A 19,378-nucleotide genomic window follows, 5' to 3' on the forward strand; every position below is an offset into this window, starting at 1 on the left:
TAAAAATAATCTCAGGTTTCGCCAAGTCGAGTCAATGGCTTAGTTACTTTTTTTGGAACGTAGCTAGTAACTAGAGCTACTAATTTTCTTCAAGTAATTCAGGGCAAATCACATGGAACATTTGCGACGAACTCGAGGCAACTTGAATACATTTCAAGGTCCCCATTGGTGGGATAAAAGCTGTGCCTTATTGTCGAAGTATCTCGGAGGCTGAATGGTGCTAGTCGGGCTCCCTCTAGTGGTCTTCAAAACAATTAACATTCTAACTATGCATTCTGGTCCCGTGGCTATGTGTTTTGGAATCTATTTATTTCAGTGCACTTCACTTTTCAGGCATTTTCATGTCAATTTTGTGTGTGTGCTTGTTTACAAACATTTCAGCACAATTTACATTCAACTTAATGTGCAATACATTTTAGTTGAATTTATCTAATTTTTTCATTTGGAGACAGGCCAAGATGTTTTGTCAGTACCAATGCAGATAAACCAAAACTTGGAGCCAATATTCATCTGCTGTAAAAGAAAAATACTGGTATCAAAATTTACAATACATAATCCAACACTTGCTTGAAATGCCTTGAAGGAGGTTTTTATATTAAGCTTTTCATATTCACAATGAACTATATGATTGGTGTGACGTATGTCCGGGAAAATCTTATTAAGTACCGCCTTTCCAAATAATCGCTTACATTTTAGGGGTGCTGGGATTCAATTTAGGGGTGTTTGAACACCCCCTAAAATGGGCTTAAAAACGCCCATGGAAAGTGGAAGCGCTGAGTCCATACCTGAACTTTTTTACACCTTATAAAAATGGATTTCAAATCATCCCAATTTTAGCAAAATGCCTTGGAAAGTTAAATAAAAATGCAACATGTTCACTTGCTTTGAATCTCAAAACAAAAACTCAAAGGTTCCATGAAAATGTCAAACTTAGTTCCCTTAAATTGACCCTATTTGAAATTGATGACTTTTGATGCGTCAAAATGCTGGTAATCGGTCTAACCCGAATTTTATTGATCAGGTATTCATTTTCTCTATAATTCAGATGTAATGTTCAAAGTGCGTTCCTAATATTTTGAAATATACTTTTGAAGAATGAAACTTGTACCTGATTTGTGTAAACACTACGGCGCGACTGCACTTGATTCCTAAATTGGATTTGAGGTCAATTGCTGCTTGGAAGCAACAGTTAAACAAGCAAACATCCGCGAAGACGCCACACAAGCTGGAAGCAAAGACGCTCAAACACAAAATGACGTCAGCTGCGTTTGTTTGTTGCTATCAACAAGATGGCGTCATCTGATGACGTACGGCGTCTTCACTTCAAAATAAGAACTATTTCAATAGTTAATTTCAAAATAAGAATTATTTTAATGAAAAGCTTTGCGTATGTGTGTGTCTCACCTGAGGTTCGGAGCGACTCAGGCATGACACCAGAATATGAACCGTTAGCACGCCGCCTCCATTCGCTTCTCACGTCCGAAGAACGAGCTTCCAGTCGGGCCACCCGAGACAGCTCGGCGGCTGACCGGCGCGGTTCTTCCGACCGGAACCGTCCAGCAGGCAAGCAAGCGGCGCCAATCGACACCAGCAGCGGATTGCAAAACTCCTTTTGTCCTCGAGTTAGACTGCAAGGCAACTTGCCAGCCCACACTTTGTAATGAACGATTTGTACCTGACCCTTGACTGACAGGTAACAAGTACTGTACTAAAAACGGAAATGTTTCCCCAATTTTTTTGACTGACCCGAATCGATACTCTCCTCTATATTATGTCCCAGAATTTTGACTGAAAGTGTGTGGGAAGGAGGATATGTCCTTGACTGCTCTTGATTAATGGACGCAGTTAGCTATAGCTAGTTTGAATGGAATCAAAACGACTAAACAAGGACACGTGATTGTGCTTCTTGTTGATAAATGATGTAAAACGAACACAAAGTTCTTGGGTTAGGCGCGATAACGCCGCTCACAATAAACACTGTGGACCATCTCCATTCAGAATCAGCTGCCTTGTTATGGACTACAATGTCCACAAGAGGGCGATGTGAATTTTTGAGCTCTGCTCTCCACATTTCAAATGTTATCATTTCAACGGTTGACTGCACACAAACATTGTGGACCTTGCATTTATTTCCACATCAAAGTGACAATCATTGCAAAGGAGAATCTTCAACAAGCTCGCCTCGTCGCTTTTTTGTACATCCACCATCAACTTCCAAGCCCTTCCCATCACGTTATTTGATCACATTATTGATCAGAGCCACCAAGCGTTTGAATGGACGTCATTCAGCACACTGAGGATTTGATTGGATGGTTGTCATCATTTCGATTGGATCTACCACACTTCATCACATCCTGACGCTTACAAAGAGGCACGCGCACATAACACACACAACCATACAAAAATACACAAAGCACATACAATTTCTTCATCTTATAAGTGTGTGTGTTGTGCACCCGTTTTGGGTCAGGACACGCGAATGAGCTCCAAGCTGGCAGAGAAGCTGTCTCGCGCAGCCACTTTGGCGAGGTCATTTTCGGTCCAGCCGTGACAACTTCGGGTCTTCTCGAAGTTGCTCTCCTCGTGCCAACTCCTGCGAGAGTCTCCCCGGTCAGGCACTCGCGGCCGTCCTCGCCGGCGTACTGGCTCCGGCCCGTAGCTGCAAGCGTACGCCGTCGCCGAGTAGAAGCGTGCAGTCTCCGAGGAGGAGAGGCAACGGCGGCCCCCCAGGGGGGACGGAGACGGTCCAGGCAGGATGTCCGAGTGCCACCCTTTGAGCGCGCCGCCGGGTAAATGTCCGAGTCCCGACGGGTGCCGCTGGCAGCGCTGGACTCCGAAAGGGAAGCCGGTCGCTAACAGCAAGCGCGGCTGTCTGCACGCCTGCTCGTTGTCCGGACTTTGTTCGGAGACCTCCTCCACAGGGGAGAAGTGAGGCGCTTTCCCGGGCACCGACTCCGAGGCGACGTCGACCGCCACGCCAGCCCGAGCGTATGTCTTGAAGTCCAGAGAGAAGCGGCGCTTGGGGCGGGCGGCGTCCTCCAGACGAAGGCCGCCCAGGGCCTGCGCCAGCGGATGCTGGTCTGGCGGCGCCGGGTTCTCCGGCTGGTCCGTGAGTCGCCGTCCAGCCGGGACCTCACGCCGTGCTTCTCGGGAGATCTTCTTCTCAAAATCCAGCAGCTGACCCAGGAAGTTGAAGTTGGGCGAGATGCTGGGTCTCTTCTCCTTAACGAACCTGCGAACGGACCACACGGGGAGTCAGGAGCGTGGCGAGCAACGCGAGAGAATTTCGACGGTGGCGGTAACCTGTACGCCTCGTCCAGAGACATGTCCATCCGCTTCATAATGTACGCGATGGCAATGGTTGCCGAGCGCGAGATCCCCGCCAAGCAGTGTACCAGAACGCACGCGTCCGATGCCTTCGCCTCCTCTGAAACGCGTAAAACGCATGTGAGCGACAGGAAGTGCAACGCGAGCAGCGAGTCACGTGACGACTTGCTGACCGATGAAATCCAGCGAGGCGTCCAACCAGGGCAGGATCTTGTCGCAGAAGCCATCATTGACGGGAACTCTCAGGAAGTGCGAGTCAGGTATGAAGTCGGGTTTGGGGCACGTGTTACTGGCATTCAGCACGTAGGCGATGGCGTTACGCTGCATCACTTCCTGTTAGCAACACGGTCGGTACGCACGCGTCAGGTCAGGGGACCCGTGACATCATCAATATGGACAGCAAGTTCGGGCACCTTGTTAAGGACGTCGCGCTGACAGCCCAGGTACAAGTGCGGCAGGATGCGGGTCGGGCCCGATGCCGCGGGCAGCGGCTGAGACGACGGGCGCGGCGGCGCCACTGTCGACTGCTTTCCCTCGCACAGCCACGCAAACTGGCGGGAAAATTCCAAGAAGCCTCCTGACCACATACACGAAACATAATCCGGTGAGTGTGCGTCAAAGTTAGTAGAGTTCACCAAAAATCACCAAAACTAAAAGTGAAAAAAAAAATGATAATAGGGGAAGTCAACCTGAAAATGAGTAATATCACTTTGCAGCCCCACTCGCAGAAAGCATTCTGATAATTCTAATAAGCATCAAAATTCACCCATTTTGGTCCATCTCAGGGGGCGGCCATTTTGCCACTTGCTGTCAACTAAAAACAGCGCTGGGCAAACTCAGGTAACAACCAATCACATCTCACCTGCTTTCTGAGTTGAGATGTCATTTTGATTTGTGGATGGATGTTTTAAAACTGTTTTATTTTTTAATAATATTGTGTTTTTTTACTACACAATATATACCAAAATGTTTTTTTAAATCTTACACACATGACAAGAATACACAAAAACTAATACTAAAACAAAAATAACAAAAAAATAAAATAAAATTAAGCATTTCTGATAAAACTAATAAAAACTAACAAACTGATACATTTAAAAAACGTAACTATTCTGACCCTAGCGTGACACACACACTCACCAGCCAGCAGGTGCACAGAGAGGAAGTGCGGCCGGAGCTTGAGCAGCAAGACGTTGGCAAAGGCGTCGCAACGCAGAGCGGACGGATCCCAAGAGTTCTCATCATAGACCACCACCTGCAGGCTCGCCTCCAGCTCCAACTGGACAAACGACAAACGCAACGTGAGAACCAGGAAGTGCAACGTTTGAAGTGGAAGGTTGGAAGTGCGGCGTGGGCGGCACCTTATTTCCGGCGGCGTGCCGCAGCACGTCTTTGACGTGAACTTTGTCCTGCTGCAGTCGCCGTTTGAGCAGCTTGGATGCGTTGACGTTGACGGCGTTGGCGATGTGCCACGCGTTGAAGTCCACGAAAGGTCGGCTGTCGACCACCAGCACACCGCCGCCGTCCCCCGCGTCCATTTGACCTGTGACCCCACGACCCGACTCCAGCAGGCCTGCCAGCGCAACCGCCGCCATGGGCAGTACCCTGTCAGGCCTCGGGGCACCCGCCACTAAAGAAGGCTCCGCCATGTCACGACGGGGAACCACGTGATGACGTCATCACGACAGTTAGGCAATGAGGTCACACATGGCAACTCTTTGAACAAATGAGACAAAAAAGGTTTATTTCTTCATATTTATGATTGAAAGCTGTAAAGGCATTGTAGGACATAATTCTTCTTCCTAAAGTTGACTTTTTTTGTTTTGTTTTAGATTGAAGTCGTCTGGGCACTAATGAAAAGTTTGGATGATGTTAGCCGAGTAGCTAACTAGCTGATTAGCAAAGTGTCAAAGTTCAAGAGTGAGTGTCTAGCGTCTAAATCAAGTTATCGGCGTTGGTGTGGCTACACGAGAGGCAAATCAAGTTGATCCAAACAAACGCTAGTCCAGACAAGATGTCGTGACGTCACCACATGTCCACTCGTTGACGTGTGGAACCAAGTTTCAGCAAATTCAGCGACTCACCGCTCGAACGTTCGACGTTGGAGTGGTTCTTCGGGTGCCAGGTGGACTCGAATTCCAAATGTTGCTGAAGAAGGAGAAACTTTTACGTGTTTTGTGTGTTCGTCCAAACTTTGTCCGTGTCCAAAGGCGATGAGGTCATGGCGGAGAAAAGAAAAGCATTACGTCACCCCGACGAGCTGGAGCTTCTTAAAGGCACAGGCACACAGATTGTTAAACACTCGCCGACTTTTGCTAAGATTTCTTCAGTGATTATGCATTAATGCAATGTTATCTTCACAAATGAAAATTTTGGCAATCAGAAACCTACTTTGACACTATCTCCTATATCCAGTTTACAATGAGTGCAGTAGCAAAAATAGTCCAATAACTATCAATAATTGTAATAGGTTTATATGATTGGAAACAGTCTTGTTTTTGTTTGTGCTGCAGCATGGTACTTATATACTGTATGTATGGACACTGGACAACACGAAATATGATCGTTCCAATCGGACTTTTCATTGAAATGTGTGACAATCATAACACAAAGGAAAGCTTTCATTAAACACTTAAAAATACATTGATATGCAACAATTGAGCAAATTCAACATCCATAATATATTTATTATATTTAAATTATAATTATGTGAACACTGAACAGTAAAGCACACCGACTACCTTGTTTATGGAATGTATATTCCTTGCATAATAGCACATTTACATTTGTATGAGATTAATGATTATTTTTCTAAAAAATAAATGCTGGATGTATCAAACTCAAATCCGTCTCAATCAACACCTTTGGGCTTCTATAATTTTGTCCTCCATGATTCACCACCACCAATGAGAGAGGATTGTCAGTTTTTAATGTTATGTTTACACCTAGTAGTTGTACCCGTGATCAGTGATTGTACGCAGGCTCCCTCTAGTGGTAAATGACAGAATCATTGAATTGAATCCTCTGGCTCGTTTTTGATGAACACTTAAGCCTACTATGAAACTCTTTTCATGTTGCTCATAGTGGTGTATCTTTGCACATTTTATACACATTTACTTTGCATTACTATTGCGGAACACGAATCGCCTGTTCGTCGTTTCTAAGTTTTTCTTATGCAAGTTGCATCATCCTGTTTTTTCTTTAGAATTAAATACTGACGAAAAATAAAAGAGCTACCGTTGTTTTCCGCGCATGACGAAAAAAAACATCTTGAATCGAAATTTGTTTTGTCATGAGTAATAAAGTTTTGTCAAGAAGGGGGCGTGGTGTAGGACGCCATAGACTAAGTCCTCGGCGTCACTTGATTTTGGGACGTGCAGTTTGTCTTTGTCGCTCTCGATTCTTCTTGTCACTTTGGACGCTATCTCAGAGTCGAGGGAGGAGCGACGCCAAACTACGCGAGGCGAGCGAGCTGCCGAAAGACCGCGAACAATCCGACATGGACGAAAACAACAAGGTGAGCAAGCCGAGCGGCGGACATGTTTGTTTATCATATGACGTAATGGAGGAAGGAAGGAGCCATTCCTTCATAGCGATGCCTCGAAACTTTGATCAAGTAGCACGTTGAAATCAAACACTACCTCAGTGACGCTGTGAGACCCGGCGGCATTAGCAGCGTGCTAACTGGCGCGTTGCGGTTGCTGTGTCCAGATGCTGGCGGCGGGCAAAGCGAAGAAGCCCGGCAAGCGCGGCCGCAAGCCGGCCAAGATCGACCTGAAGGCCAAACTGGAGCGAAGCCGCCAGAGCGCCAGGGAGTGCCGCGCCAGGAAAAAGCTGCGCTACCAGTACCTGGAAGAACTGGTCTCCAGCAAGGAGAGGGCCATCTGCGCACTCCGGGAGGAGCTGGACATGGTGAGCCAGAAGAATCGGGCTTGACGCCTTACCTTCACCTTCATGCTGTGCGTTTGTTTGCAGTACAAGCAGTGGTGCTCGGCCATGGACCGGGGCAAGATCCCCTCGGAAATCAAAGCCCTGCTGACAGGCGACGACCAGCACAGAGGGCCCACCACGGCGGGAAGCGGCACCAAAACATCCAAGAGCGCCAAGAACCAAAACATCTAGCGAGGGACTTCTGTCACCGTCGTAATATCCACTTCCACGTCACATGAAGGACGTTTTCTCGTTACGTTGGCAACTTCTAGCCGTCAATTTTGGGAAGCCTCGGGTGAGCCCCGTCCCAGCTGACTCGCGAGAGGTGGACAACATGTTAGGCTGGTTGCCAGCCAGTTGCAGGGCACGTACAGACACGCTGCATTTACACTCACAATTAACACCAGTTCTTTATAACTTCTATAATGACAGGATTTGTATGAAAAACCGTCAAAAGCGTGAGACAGACGTGCCACCAAAATCAGCAGCAGGAAGTGGTTGTCAGGCTAACTTATCCATTTGTCAGCTTGGAACCAACATACATGTATTTTGCACATAGCTTGGGTAGAAAGTTTTCCAACTATGTTGATGGTTAGTTGTGAATGACAGCGCCGCCAACCTTATGTGCTTACGTTGTTTGTTTAACCAGCTGATGAATAGAAAAATGTCAGCCGATCCTGTAAACAAATTAAAGTGTTTGAAGTGTGTGCATCTTCTTCGGCGACCATTCATGTTGAGTGTGACCAAACCCGATGCAGGTTTTTGTGTCACTATTCATGTGTCACTGTCATTGTTTACTTAAACAATAAACAGGCTAAGCTTACTTAGCCACACAGCTAACAAAGGAGGACCGAGTTTGATTTTGCGACGAGTGTAATGAAGTACATGAAAAGCATCAAGAAAATCAAAGACGTGAATGTAAATGGCAAAACATTTTGCACATCATCTGAATAAGTTACGGCAAAGCTGTGCAATTGTTCCAACAGGTTTGCCAATTCATCTGAAGTCTCATTCAGTCGACTGCATTTTGCCGTTTGCTACCGTGGATGCAAAATGGCTGCCACATCGAATCACGTCCCTCTGGTGTATTGCAACAACATGAAGCGCCCTCCAGTGGCATTGATGCCAACAACGGCTTGAGTAACATTTGTAAAAGGCGGCAACAAAAAGTCAATCTGAAGACCCAAAAATGCATTTGTGTTAGTTTTCATGGGAAAGCATATTATGCACAAATAAAATTAACATCTTTAGATATCATAAACCTCCATTTGTGACAACGCTCACTATATCTCACCAAAGTAGGACAAATGTGTGTTTTGGAAACAACTAAAAATGACTGCCAATTTAAATACACATATGAGCCCAATGAATTGATTTTCATAATTGAAACTCAACATGTCTTATCCGTTATTGATCGAATGTTATGTAAGTGCCAGTTCAGCAAGAGCCCTGTTCAGTGGATGACTGTTCGCTTCTCACATGTTCAAAAGTTACGGACCCACTGAAAACTAAGCCCACCCGCTGACGGACCCAACCGGCTAAAGCCCCAAGTTGATTTTGCGTTGATATCATGTCAGTTAGCTTAGCATGCTACACGTAAGTGTTGTGGGCGCTGGCGGTCCAGGCCAGTTTCTTCTCCTCTTTGGCATCACGCTCAAAGCTTTCATACGTGGTGTCCTTGGTGTTGACAGGCACGTCCACCACGCCCACATAGTTCTTCTTGGCCAATCGTGAGCTGGCGGTGATGGTGTAGGCGTTGCTACGGTAACACTTAATAGAAGACATGCAGAAGGTTTCCCGCATGCCGCGTCGGAAGTTGGCGTTGTAGACAGAGTACAAGGTGGGCTTGGAGGCGGCGGAGCTGAAGGAGATCCAGGCGATGGCGGCAAAGAAGAGCACTGCCCGCCGCCGCCCTCCGCTGCTGCCCTCCGCCTCTCGTGGGTGCCACAGCTGTGCCAGGTAGAAGGGGGTCCACGTTATGAAGAAGAGCCAGTTGATCACCAGAAACATCTTGATGGTCTTCACCTTGGTACGAGGAACCGTGTTCATGGTGCGCCGCACCGTGTGGCCGTCGGCGCTGAACCTCCAGATGTGACGAACCACTCGCTGGTAAAAGGATGCGATGAGCCCCGCAGGGAGAGCGAACCCCAAAACGAGGTGTGCGGCGGCGTATGAGAGGCCACCCCGGCTATCGGGTAGGAAGAAATGGCAGTGGTGGCCGTCGGCCGGAGCGGCGCCGTAAAAGAAGAGGCACGGCGCCACCAGGGCAGCGTCCAGCAAACACGACGCCAGGATCATTTTCTTGGCCTTCTCGCGAGACACCTTGAAGCTGAGCGGGTACACGATGGTATAGAAGCGGTCCACCGAGATGGACAGCAGGACATATACCTGCACGCCGGGGCAAAGGTGCTGCACGTAGCGGGCCGCCGCGCATGCCCCCGCGCTCAGCGGCCAGCGCCCCCACGCCACCTGCACCAGGACCAGGGGTGCGCCGCCCACGCTCAAGAGCAGGTCGGCGCAGGCGATAGCCACCACAAAGTAGTTGGTGGTGGACTGTGTGCGACGGCTACGGTGGATCACCAGGCACACCAGCGCGTTGCCCAGGATGGACACCAGCCACACCGCACCGAACACCAGCGCCAACGCTGCCACCTCGCCCGATGTCAGCCCGTCCTCCGCCGCCCAAGACGAGGTGGCGTTGGGGCCGGTGGCGTTGGGCGGACCCCCGCGGCTGCAGGGGGGCGTCACGGGGACGCCAGAGGGCGTTGCCGTGCCGTTGTCCATCTCAGAGTAGTTAAAGGACGCCGGGTACGAGAAGGCCGGCGCGAAGAGCGAGCGCTCCATGGCCACCGTGTTTGCCCACGCGTACACCATCTGAAACACACAGGTTAGCATTAGCATGCTAACATGTTGCATAGAGGACACTATAAGGTCACGGGGTCAAAGTCAAGGTAACAAAGAAAAGGAAGGATGTTTGATACTATTTTTTCATACCGATATTAGAACATGCATTCGTTCTTGAGTGCTCACCGATTCCGTGTAGCGATAGCACGAGAACTTTTGATACAAACTTCAGAGAAGAGTGAACAAAGACCGTTTCACTTTTTACAATTGTTATGGTCTCACCTGCGGTCATCTGAAAATCTATTTAGTAAAGATTAGCTTCAAGGCATTTCAACCAAGTCAAGGGTTCACATTTTCATTTCAATATCTTCAATTTGACAGCAAATGACTATCTGCCATCTTGATTAGCGATCATCGGTATCGACCCGGTTTTGTCAGCTCACAGGCGATAAGATAGCACACTAAGTTAATAGGAAGTGGCGGTCCGGCGGGCACACTTGTGACGCTTCAAACCCCGCCCCTTGTGCGCACCAGTTTGTCATCAACGATGAAGTCTCATCAATTAGACAAGAACGTTGCAACATCATTGTCATCAACGCACACGTGCCACACACATACCTCCCAGCAAAGTGCCAAGCAGCCTCACGATGATCCAAACTGCCGATGATGATGATGACACTCAGCGCGGCAGAAGATGACGAAGAGGCGACTGCGTGTCCATCATGTCAGTGCGTGCGTGTTGTTCACCGGAGGAGGAGGAAGATGATGAAGATGTAGAGGAGGAGGGTTCCTGGGCCGTACCAAGTCATGTGTGACGGGAGGGGGCAGTCAGCCTTCACATAAAAAAGGGACACCCTCCCAAATCTACAACATTAAACGCAAATGATCACATCCATGTAATAAATATGTATATATAGACACACGCACGCATATTTGCACACTCGTATACATACACGTATACAGTATTGGCAAATACATCACAGATGTATTTGGATTGATCATCTGGTCAAACGAAAATGTAACGAGCAGGAAAGATGAAAGTCGTCATGCTGCTGATGAAGACGTGTCAACTGGTGAAGTGAGAGCGCTCGCTTACGTGAAAAGAAGAAAAGTCACTGTCGCAGCATGTCGTCGCCATGGCAACAGCAGCACAGAGGACCATCGCCATGGCAACCAGCAGGAAGGATGCAGGAGTGTTCACGTCATATGACTTGCCTATCAATCACTTTTTGCTTGATTCATTTGACAGGCTGCTGTTTTTGGTGTTTTTATTTGATCATCATCATAACATGTACAAAGCTGAACTGACAGTGAAATAATTACAAAATAAAAGCAGCTATTTACAAAAGCAAGTTTGGTGGTGGTTCGTCTGCGTGGATGTCTTTCAACCTCGCAAACCTCCGTCCAGGGTCAGCGTCCCGAATCTGAGGAAGACCACCAGAGTCGCTTTAGAATTCTCATGCTAAGCTAGGATAGTGCTCTGCCTTCCATCTAGCTTTCAAATTGTCATGCTAAGCTAGGCTAGCACTCTGCCTTACATCTAGCTTTCAAATTGTCCCGCTAAGCTAGGCTAGCAATATGCCTTTCAGCTAGCTTTCAAATTGTCCCGCTAAGCTAGGCTAGCAATATGCCTTTCAGCTAGCTTTCAAATTGTCATGCTAAGCTAGGCTAGCACTCTGCCTTCCATCTAGCTTTCAAATTGTCCCGCTAAGCTAGCCTAGCAGTATGCCTTTCAGCTAGCTTTCAAATTGTCCCGCTAAGCTAGGCTAGCACTCTGTCTTCAAGCTAACTTTCAAATTGTCATGCTAAGCTAGGATAGTGCTCTGCCTTCCATCTAGCTTTCAAATTGTCCCGCTAAGCTAGGCTAGCAATATGCCTTTCAGCTAGCTTTCAAATTGTCATGCTAAGCTAGGCTAGCACTCTGCCTTCCATCTAGCTTTCAAATTGTCCCGCTAAGCTAGGCTAGCAATATGCCTTTCAGCTAGCTTTCAAATTGTCCCGCTAAGCTAGGCTAGCACTCAGTCTTCAAGCTAACTTTCAAATTGTCTTGCTAAGCTAGGCTAGCACTGTCTTCAAGCTAACTTTCAAGTTGTCATGTAGAGCTAGGCTCGTACTCACCATTTTTAGGGTCCGACTGACACGGATTTTGTTTTAGGCTAATGCCAATCTGGTATTTTGTCAGAAAAAACACCAGTAACTTGATAACTTCAAAAAATATATATAACAAATAACTTATTTTGGTCACTCTACAGTTTTAAAAGCAAAGATATGCATTTCAGGAAAAAACTGCATTTAATGAACGTTGCAATTTTCAAGTACAACGTATGGAGATTTGATTTTGGCCCAAGACGCGTGCTGTGTATAGGCAACATGAGTTAAGTGACTGGCAAAACATTACTTGTGGACGATGCACTTTAACGAGAAGTGATGACTTCAAAATAATAACAATTTTAAAAGAAACAGATCCATTTCTCAATTGTCATCTGACAGATTTGCATTTGAAATGTATGATGTAGGGAAAGAGCGCTCAACTGTCTCTTTGTGTTTCTAAAAAATGTACTTACTCCGGTTATGCGTGGTGGATTTAAGGTGTGTTACATTCTGTTCTCCAGCTCCACTTGTTGCTGACGATGAGAAGCAGAAGATTTTGCTGTGTAAGCAAGATCATGCTTGAGTAGCTTGTGCAGCACTAACGCAAGGCAAGAACCCACATCATTTTGAGTGACCCCCAACAGTCTTACCCCCTTTATACTGTTTCACGAGAATCTAAGAGTATGTTGGCGTTTAATCACAATTATTTTGAAAAGATCCATCTCAGTCGGGCCCTACAGCTAACACTGAAGTAAGCTAGGCTAGCCCAGAATTCAAGTTGTGTTGCTAAGCTAATGAGTGCTATGATTCAAATTGCGATGCTAAGTTAGCTAGTGCTATCTCATTGGGCAAAAGGAGTCATATGACCTTTCCAGGAAGAGGTTGTTCTCGGCTAGTTCCTTAACCACACCCTCCATCTCCTCCTTCAGCTTCTTCATCCTGTCTCACACACACACACGATGATGTCATCAAAATGTCATGTGATGACGTCGAAGAGTTGTCCTTCTCTTACCCGAGTGTCATCTCCACCAGCGTGTTCTGGCTCAGGTACGCTTGAGGCTTCAGACCGCTCAACACCAACGGAAGAACTTTGCCAGGAACTTGCTCCTGCAGCTGGACGCACGACAACAAAAACATCACAATCACATGACTTTATTTGTCCACTAGATGGAGCCCTGACTCCAATTCAACCCCATTTAGAATTTAAATGGAAAAGTCAGCTCTGGGCTATTCTGACATCCTGCAAAGAAATTCAAGCAGAAGCTGTCCAAAATGTCCCAAGTTGACCGAATTATGTGGCGCGTTTAGTCATGAACGAGTGCCGTGACGAGTAAGTCGCAGCCGTGACGAGTAAGTCGCAGGCGTGTCGGGCGGCGTCCTGACGTACCTTAGCGGCTCTCTCCATCAGGACGCTAACTTCTTTCTCGATGCTGATGAGCTGAGTGGTCAAGGCCAGCAGCTGCTTCCTCACATGGTGAACCTTCCTGCAGGCAGACACGCGTGCGCGCGTTAACGCGGTCGCTAGGCAACCAGCGGTCGGCGGCGGGAAGGCGGCTGACCTCATGGACTCCTCGCTCTTGGAGATGAAGAGGCGGTACTTCATGGCGCACTCCTCCGTGAACAACGAGCGAGCTTTGCTGGCGTGCAGGACCAACTTCTGCCTGTCGTGCACACAACACCGCAGCTTACTCACAAATAGACGCGTGTGTGCGCTCTCAGGTGAGCCTGTTCTCCACAAACATGGGGACCTACTTGTCAAACTTGTGGATCTGCTCCTCGTTGTATGGAAGACCTGAACACACAAAAATACACACACTTGAAAACAGCTAATGTTGTTGTTGGTGGTTGTGTAGTTGTACTGACGCCTCTCAGCTTTGTCCTTCTTGAACTGTTGGTAGATGGCTGTGATGGCGTCCAGCAGAACTTTGATCTTTTCCACACTGCACACATGCACATCATGGTGGTCACACACACATCATATCCACACGTGTGTATGTGCTTGTGTGTGTGTGTCTTACTTCCTGTCTTGGGGGTGTGTGCCCACTTGTTGCGTCCAGGCGTCACTCAGCAGACCCCCCGGGAGGAACTTGGCCTTCAAGTCCTGCGTGTTTCGATCGATCGGCTCCAGCGAGCTGCTGATCTGCAGACAGACAGACAGACAGACAGCAAGTTGGCCATGGCAAGGGGCTCCTGACAGCCAAGCTGCCGCGTGGCGAGACTGGCGACCACTCACCCTGAGCACTTTCTTGTGCATGTCAGCGATCTCGTCGTACTCTGACGTCAGCATGTTGGCTTGCATGAGAACCTCGAACCTGAGCATAGGCACATTAAAAGGAGAAGTCAATCCCCCAAAAATAATTTTTTGACAATATGTTCTATGCCGCCCCACTGGTCTAAATATGGTATTCTGGTTAATATTGTATTAGTGTAAAGCAGCAAAATCCAGCCGTTTTTTTAACCATCTCAGGGGGCGGCCATTTTGCCACTTGCCATCGACTGAAGATGACATCAATGTTGCTCAGGTTTCAGTTAACAACCAATCACAGTGCAGCTTTAGAAAACAGGTGAGCATGATTGGTCCTTGCCTAAGCAACTGTGATGTCATCTTCAGTCGACAGCAACTGGCAAAATGGCCGCCCCCTGACAGATAAAAATGGCTGGATTTTGCTTCATAACTCTTAACTCATTCACTGCCATTGACGGTTATAGACGACAAATATTAATTTTAACTATTTCGACTAGTTTAACATTTTCTTACCCTTTTGTTAACAAGAGTATGAAAACCTACAATTTTTTTATTGTACTTTTAGAGCAGATATCAAATTTATGATTAATCGTGAGTTAACTCATGAAGTTGTGCAATTAATTACAATTTAAAAAATGATACTAATTTTTAATAATCTTTTTTCTTTTTTTATCGCATCAGGCGATTAAAATTTATAATTGTAATTAATCGCATGACTTCAATAGTTAACTCCCGATTAATCATACATTTTATATCTGTTCTAGATGTACTTTTTTTTTCTTTCTAGGTTTTCATACTCTTGTTAACAAAAGTGGATAATTTTTTTTTAAACTAATAGAAATAGTTCAAATTAATTTTTGACGTCAATAACCGTCAATAGCAGTGAATGAGTTCATCAGAATGTCATGTTTAGACTAGTGAGATCACATAATAACATATTATTGTCAAGAAATGTTAAAGGTTGACTTCCACTCTAAATCACGCAACACACGCGGCGTCCGGTCGCTTTCACTCACAGCTGCTTGGTCTTTTCCAGCGTCTGCGTGGCCAAGTTGCACAGGTGGAACACCTCCGACTTTTTGTGGACAATCTCGCTGTAGTCCTCCTTCATCAGCTCGCTGCCCGCAACACCGCCATCATCACAATCATCAACACTTTCATCATCCATGTAATCATTAACATCACCATCATAACATGACTCACATGAGACCTCGGACTCCTTTGCGAACCAGTTCTTGGTAGACCAGCAGAGACTCAGATGTTTTCCACAAGTGTCCGACGTCCCCCGCGAAGGTCTGAATGAAGCGCAAGATGGCGTCAAGCTGTGACAGCTTAATTTTCTTTTGGCGCGCGTGCGCGACAGGTACCTTGGCATAGCTGGCGTCCAGGTCCAGATCGTAGCGGGGCTGCACTTTGGGTGGACTCGCTGGGGATGAGACAAAAAGACCTGAGACGCCGGCGGTGTCGGGGGTGAGCCGTCGGGGTCGAGTGACTTACGGTCCTCGAAGATGAGTCCCACTGTGGCCACGGATTCTCTGCTGACCAGCATTATGGGGTTGTCTCTGGTGGTCTTGGGAAAGGTCTTGGCCTGGCGGTTAGGGTCCAAGACCAGGCGCCGCCCCTCGTAAATCAGCTCCTGGTTATGTAGAGGGATGCTGCTCCGGCGGGACAGCAGCTCCTGGAACAGCGCCGCCCTGTGGACGCATCAACATGGACGACATCCATCACATTCAGTGAATCGGTATGTTACGGCGTGTTGGTGCGTTCTCACGTGTTGTATTCGTGGATGTAGACGTGGTGAAGGGTGGCCTGCTGCAGGCTAAAGACGTAGACGACCGCCCGGTGCAGGATGTCGTTAGTCTCAGCGAAAAACTGGTCGAAGCCCCAACACTTCTCCTGGTCCGCTTCCAGGATGTTGGCCAGGACCGGAGTCAGCAGACTCTGCAGACCCCTGACGGAGGACGACGACATCATTGCTGAAGACATATTCAGCGACATCACGGCCGACGTGTGCGACTGACTTGGACAGACTGCAGGACACGGGCATCTCGGTGCTCCACTCAATCTTCCCGTTCTCGCACTTTTGGTGACCCGAGATGGTACCGGATGGTTTCTCCGTGATGATCTTGTACCTGGCACAGCAACGGCATGACGGCGAGAGCGTCAAACTTGCGGCGACGACTTCCCGAATAGCTTTCATCACTCGCGCAATGACTTACATGACTTCTTGGTTCCTGCGCGGGCCCTCGAAGGGTCTGAAGGGCAGGCTGCCAGTGGCGGCGTGGTAGAAGGTGACGCCGATGCTCCACAGGTCCACGGTGGCACCGTACTTCTTCTGGTGGTCTTTCCTCAACACGGCGCGCTCGTACATATCCGGATGCTGCCGGACAATACTGATACTTCAGATCGCTCATTTCCGACTCAAGCCTGAACAAAAATTCTTATGCGGTAAGATTCGATGAATCGTTTCAGTCCAATGATGATTCATTCCTTACTGCTTAAAGATTTTTACATAGTGGCCTACAAATTTGTCTCTTAAGGACTGAAACGATGTATGGAATCGTCCCAAACCACAATGAAGGCATTTTTATCGAGTGGATTGGTTCACCAGGTACTCTTCGGTCCCATAGAGTGACACAAATTGCTCGTCGTCCTCGAGTTCACGGGCAGCACCAAAGTCAGTCAGTTTGTAGACGGAGCGTCCGTCCTCCCCGATGACACGCATGATGTTCCCCGGTTTGATGTCACGGTGCACGATGCCGTACTCCCTTAGGTGGTTCATTCCCGCCACTGGAAGGCACCAATCAGAGAGCGGCGTGAGCGAGCGAGAATGCGAGTGGCGGCAGAAGCGCAAGTGCGACTCTTACCGACGTCATGCAGGACGATGAGGAACTCGTCCTCGGGAAGTCCGTAGGCGTTGGACGACTCCTCCAAGACGGTGTAGAGACTCCCACACGGACAGTACTCCATCACCAGAACCTTGTGTCGCGTGTTAGACTGAACACAGCAAACGTCATTTCCTGAGGGCCTGACATGACTTTTTGAACACTTCACAACACTTCCTGAATTCCAAAACAATCCATTCCTGAACACCATAAATAACTTCTTGAGGCCTAATGTTGCATCTTTAACAAGTTAAATCGCTTGAGACCAAAACATCACTTGTTATCTAACTTTCTGAGTGCCTAATGTCAAAATTCTATGTTGTCAACCTCTTGAAATAACGGCTTAAATCATATTTGGACAACTTTTTTTTTTTTTGCCATAAACATCTACTCAAAAGATGCAGGCGGATACATCCTTAGTTAAACGCATCATTCAATTCTACCCTTTAAGTGAAATTGTATTTTATTCAATGTTTCATGTTTTGTGGAAAAACTGAATAAGAAAAAAAGAAAAAGACAAAGGCCATTATTTTTAAGAAGGTGACGGAATTCAACATCACTTCCTCAATGCCTTACTTTATTTCCTGGGTGCTCAACCTTAATTCCTGTGTTGGGAATTTTTTTGAATACAGTACAACCATCCTTGTGGTAGGTGATGTTGGGCGTGTACGAACCTCCTCCTCGACGGCGAAGAGCTTGACAATGTTCTTGTGGTTGAGCTTCTTGAGCACTTCAAACTCTCGCATCTGCACATCTAGCGGCCTCAGGAAGCTCAGGTTGTTGAACACTTTGACCGCGTAGAGGTCACCCGTTTTCTGCAAAGACCTCACAGTTTTGTCAAACTGGCAGATGGGTACCTAACTACTATGCACCCAACCAGCCACCTGCTCACCTTGTGGCGGCCACGGTAGACGTTGGCCGTGGCGCCCTGACCCAGAAGGTCCGAGATCAGCCATAGATAGTTGGTGGTGCTTTGCATGATCACGGCCTACATACGCGCGCACACACACACACAGTGCTGCTTTGAGATACGAGTGAGTGACCCACTTAAGTTTTTTCGAGATACAAGCCGGCATTTGGGTGATATTGTTTTCCACACACACGCATGACCTCACATATATTGTCTCTCACACACTAACACACGTATACATTAAAAAAACACACACACAGGGTTCATTTTCTGCCTGTCAATCACATTGCAATGACGTCACAGCGGGAAATTCCCACCGTTAATCATCCTCTTTTCCGTGTTTTTCGCCGTGACCCGGAAAAAGCCCACACATGGTCATTTGTTCGTCGTCATACTGTTGAAGCGTCCAAATGACGACGCAAACTCTCGAAGCTGAACTAACGAGCAGAGCGAAGTTCAAGAAGCATTTCCGGCCTATTTCCTGATAGCTAACACGGCGACCCGCTGACAAACTAGCGCAAGCATCAAAGCGAGGAAGCGCTAAATTGTTAAGGTTAATAATAGCCAGCTGGTTGGTAAAGGCGCCCAGCAGAAAACGCGTAGCGTCCAGAAAAAAAAAACAGCTTTATTGTATTATTTGGATATTGTTTGGATGCTTACCTTTGTCGCTGCGGCAGAGTACTCCTTTTCCGCTATGGCCTGGTCACGTGTCGTACGAGCCAATCACAGCTTAGGGCAGTGCACCTGACGTCATGTTCCGTCAACAATATGAGCTTCGGTTTTGCGAAACTAGTTTTGTGCTCCCAAACATTTGAGGTTACATATTGAACAATTATTCGATGTTTATTCTTCAAATATATGTCATATATTAATTCGATAATAGTAGTGGAACTTTATTTAATGTGTTTTCTATCTCGGAAATACGTATAACTTTTCATAAACACAAAAAAGTGCTTATCGGTTGCCCATAATTCGCTTTCTTTTTCTGGTCGTAAATGGAATGTTTAACACAATCATGTGCAACTGATGCACATGTTCTAAGTACATCAAGTTAAAATACTGCTTCAGTGCAGTGGCACAATATGTTGAAATTGATCTCATACCCAAAATGGGGCGTCGAAGTGGTTGTGCATCAGTCGAGTTGTA

General features: G+C 47.2%; 4 protein-coding genes across 7 annotated transcripts; 1 reads left to right on the forward strand and 3 right to left on the reverse strand.

Annotated features, from left to right (window-relative positions):
- Positions 1-2,111: 2,111 nt before the first annotated feature.
- Positions 2,112-7,667, reverse strand: dusp16 (dual specificity phosphatase 16). 2 transcript variants are annotated; one of them, XM_086060034.1, is made up of 8 exons: positions 6,969-7,667; positions 5,412-5,596; positions 4,689-4,900; positions 4,468-4,606; positions 3,741-3,904; positions 3,501-3,660; positions 3,304-3,427; positions 2,112-3,232 (listed from the first exon to the last, which is right to left on the reverse strand). In XM_086060034.1, the coding sequence occupies exons 3-8, from the start codon at positions 4,863-4,865 to the stop codon at positions 2,467-2,469; spliced, it is 1,530 nt and encodes a 509-aa protein (XP_085916160.1). In that variant the 5' UTR covers positions 4,866-4,900; positions 5,412-5,596; positions 6,969-7,667; the 3' UTR covers positions 2,112-2,466. The 2 variants fall into 2 exon arrangements, with proteins under 2 accessions (XP_085916160.1, XP_085916159.1); XM_086060033.1 differs by having other exon boundaries at positions 4,689-5,043; positions 6,969-7,664.
- Positions 6,643-7,964, forward strand: crebl2 (cAMP responsive element binding protein-like 2). The gene is made up of 3 exons (XM_086060037.1): positions 6,643-6,844; positions 7,039-7,239; positions 7,303-7,964. Exons 1-3 carry the CDS (start codon positions 6,827-6,829, stop codon positions 7,447-7,449), a joined length of 366 nt encoding a protein of 121 aa, XP_085916163.1. The 5' UTR covers positions 6,643-6,826; the 3' UTR covers positions 7,450-7,964.
- Positions 7,705-11,217, reverse strand: gpr19 (G protein-coupled receptor 19). Of its 2 annotated transcripts, XM_086060036.1 has the most exons (3): positions 10,720-11,217; positions 9,283-10,131; positions 7,705-9,207 (listed from the first exon to the last, which is right to left on the reverse strand). In XM_086060036.1, exons 2-3 carry the CDS (start codon positions 10,129-10,131, stop codon positions 8,848-8,850), a joined length of 1,209 nt encoding a protein of 402 aa, XP_085916162.1. In that variant the 5' UTR covers positions 10,720-11,217; the 3' UTR covers positions 7,705-8,847. The 2 variants fall into 2 exon arrangements, with proteins under 2 accessions (XP_085916162.1, XP_085916161.1); XM_086060035.1 differs by having other exon boundaries at positions 7,705-10,131.
- A 135-nt stretch (positions 11,218-11,352) lies between these two features.
- Positions 11,353-18,987, reverse strand: tbk1 (TANK-binding kinase 1). 2 transcript variants are annotated; one of them, XR_015090566.1, is made up of 21 exons: positions 18,893-18,987; positions 18,215-18,310; positions 17,997-18,137; positions 17,305-17,434; positions 17,046-17,227; positions 16,657-16,817; positions 16,459-16,569; positions 16,209-16,388; positions 15,935-16,131; positions 15,805-15,863; positions 15,641-15,732; positions 15,454-15,555; positions 14,426-14,504; positions 14,211-14,332; positions 14,056-14,132; positions 13,945-13,984; positions 13,752-13,853; positions 13,580-13,676; positions 13,205-13,305; positions 12,666-13,131; positions 11,353-11,525 (listed from the first exon to the last, which is right to left on the reverse strand). XR_015090566.1 is itself a non-coding variant. In XM_086060032.1 (21 exons), exons 2-21 carry the CDS (start codon positions 18,299-18,301, stop codon positions 11,486-11,488), a joined length of 2,172 nt encoding a protein of 723 aa, XP_085916158.1. In that variant the 5' UTR covers positions 18,302-18,310; positions 18,893-18,987; the 3' UTR covers positions 11,353-11,485. The 2 variants fall into 2 exon arrangements, 1 of the variants encoding a protein (XP_085916158.1); XM_086060032.1 differs by having other exon boundaries at positions 13,060-13,131.
- Between the last annotated feature and the right edge of the window lie 391 nt (positions 18,988-19,378).

The sequence above is a fragment of the Leptonotus elevatus genome, chromosome 17, assembly GCF_054856555.1.
Source record: "Leptonotus elevatus isolate MCC_2025b chromosome 17, RoL_Lele_1.0, whole genome shotgun sequence".
NCBI classification, from domain to species: Eukaryota; Metazoa; Chordata; class Actinopteri; order Syngnathiformes; family Syngnathidae; genus Leptonotus; species Leptonotus elevatus.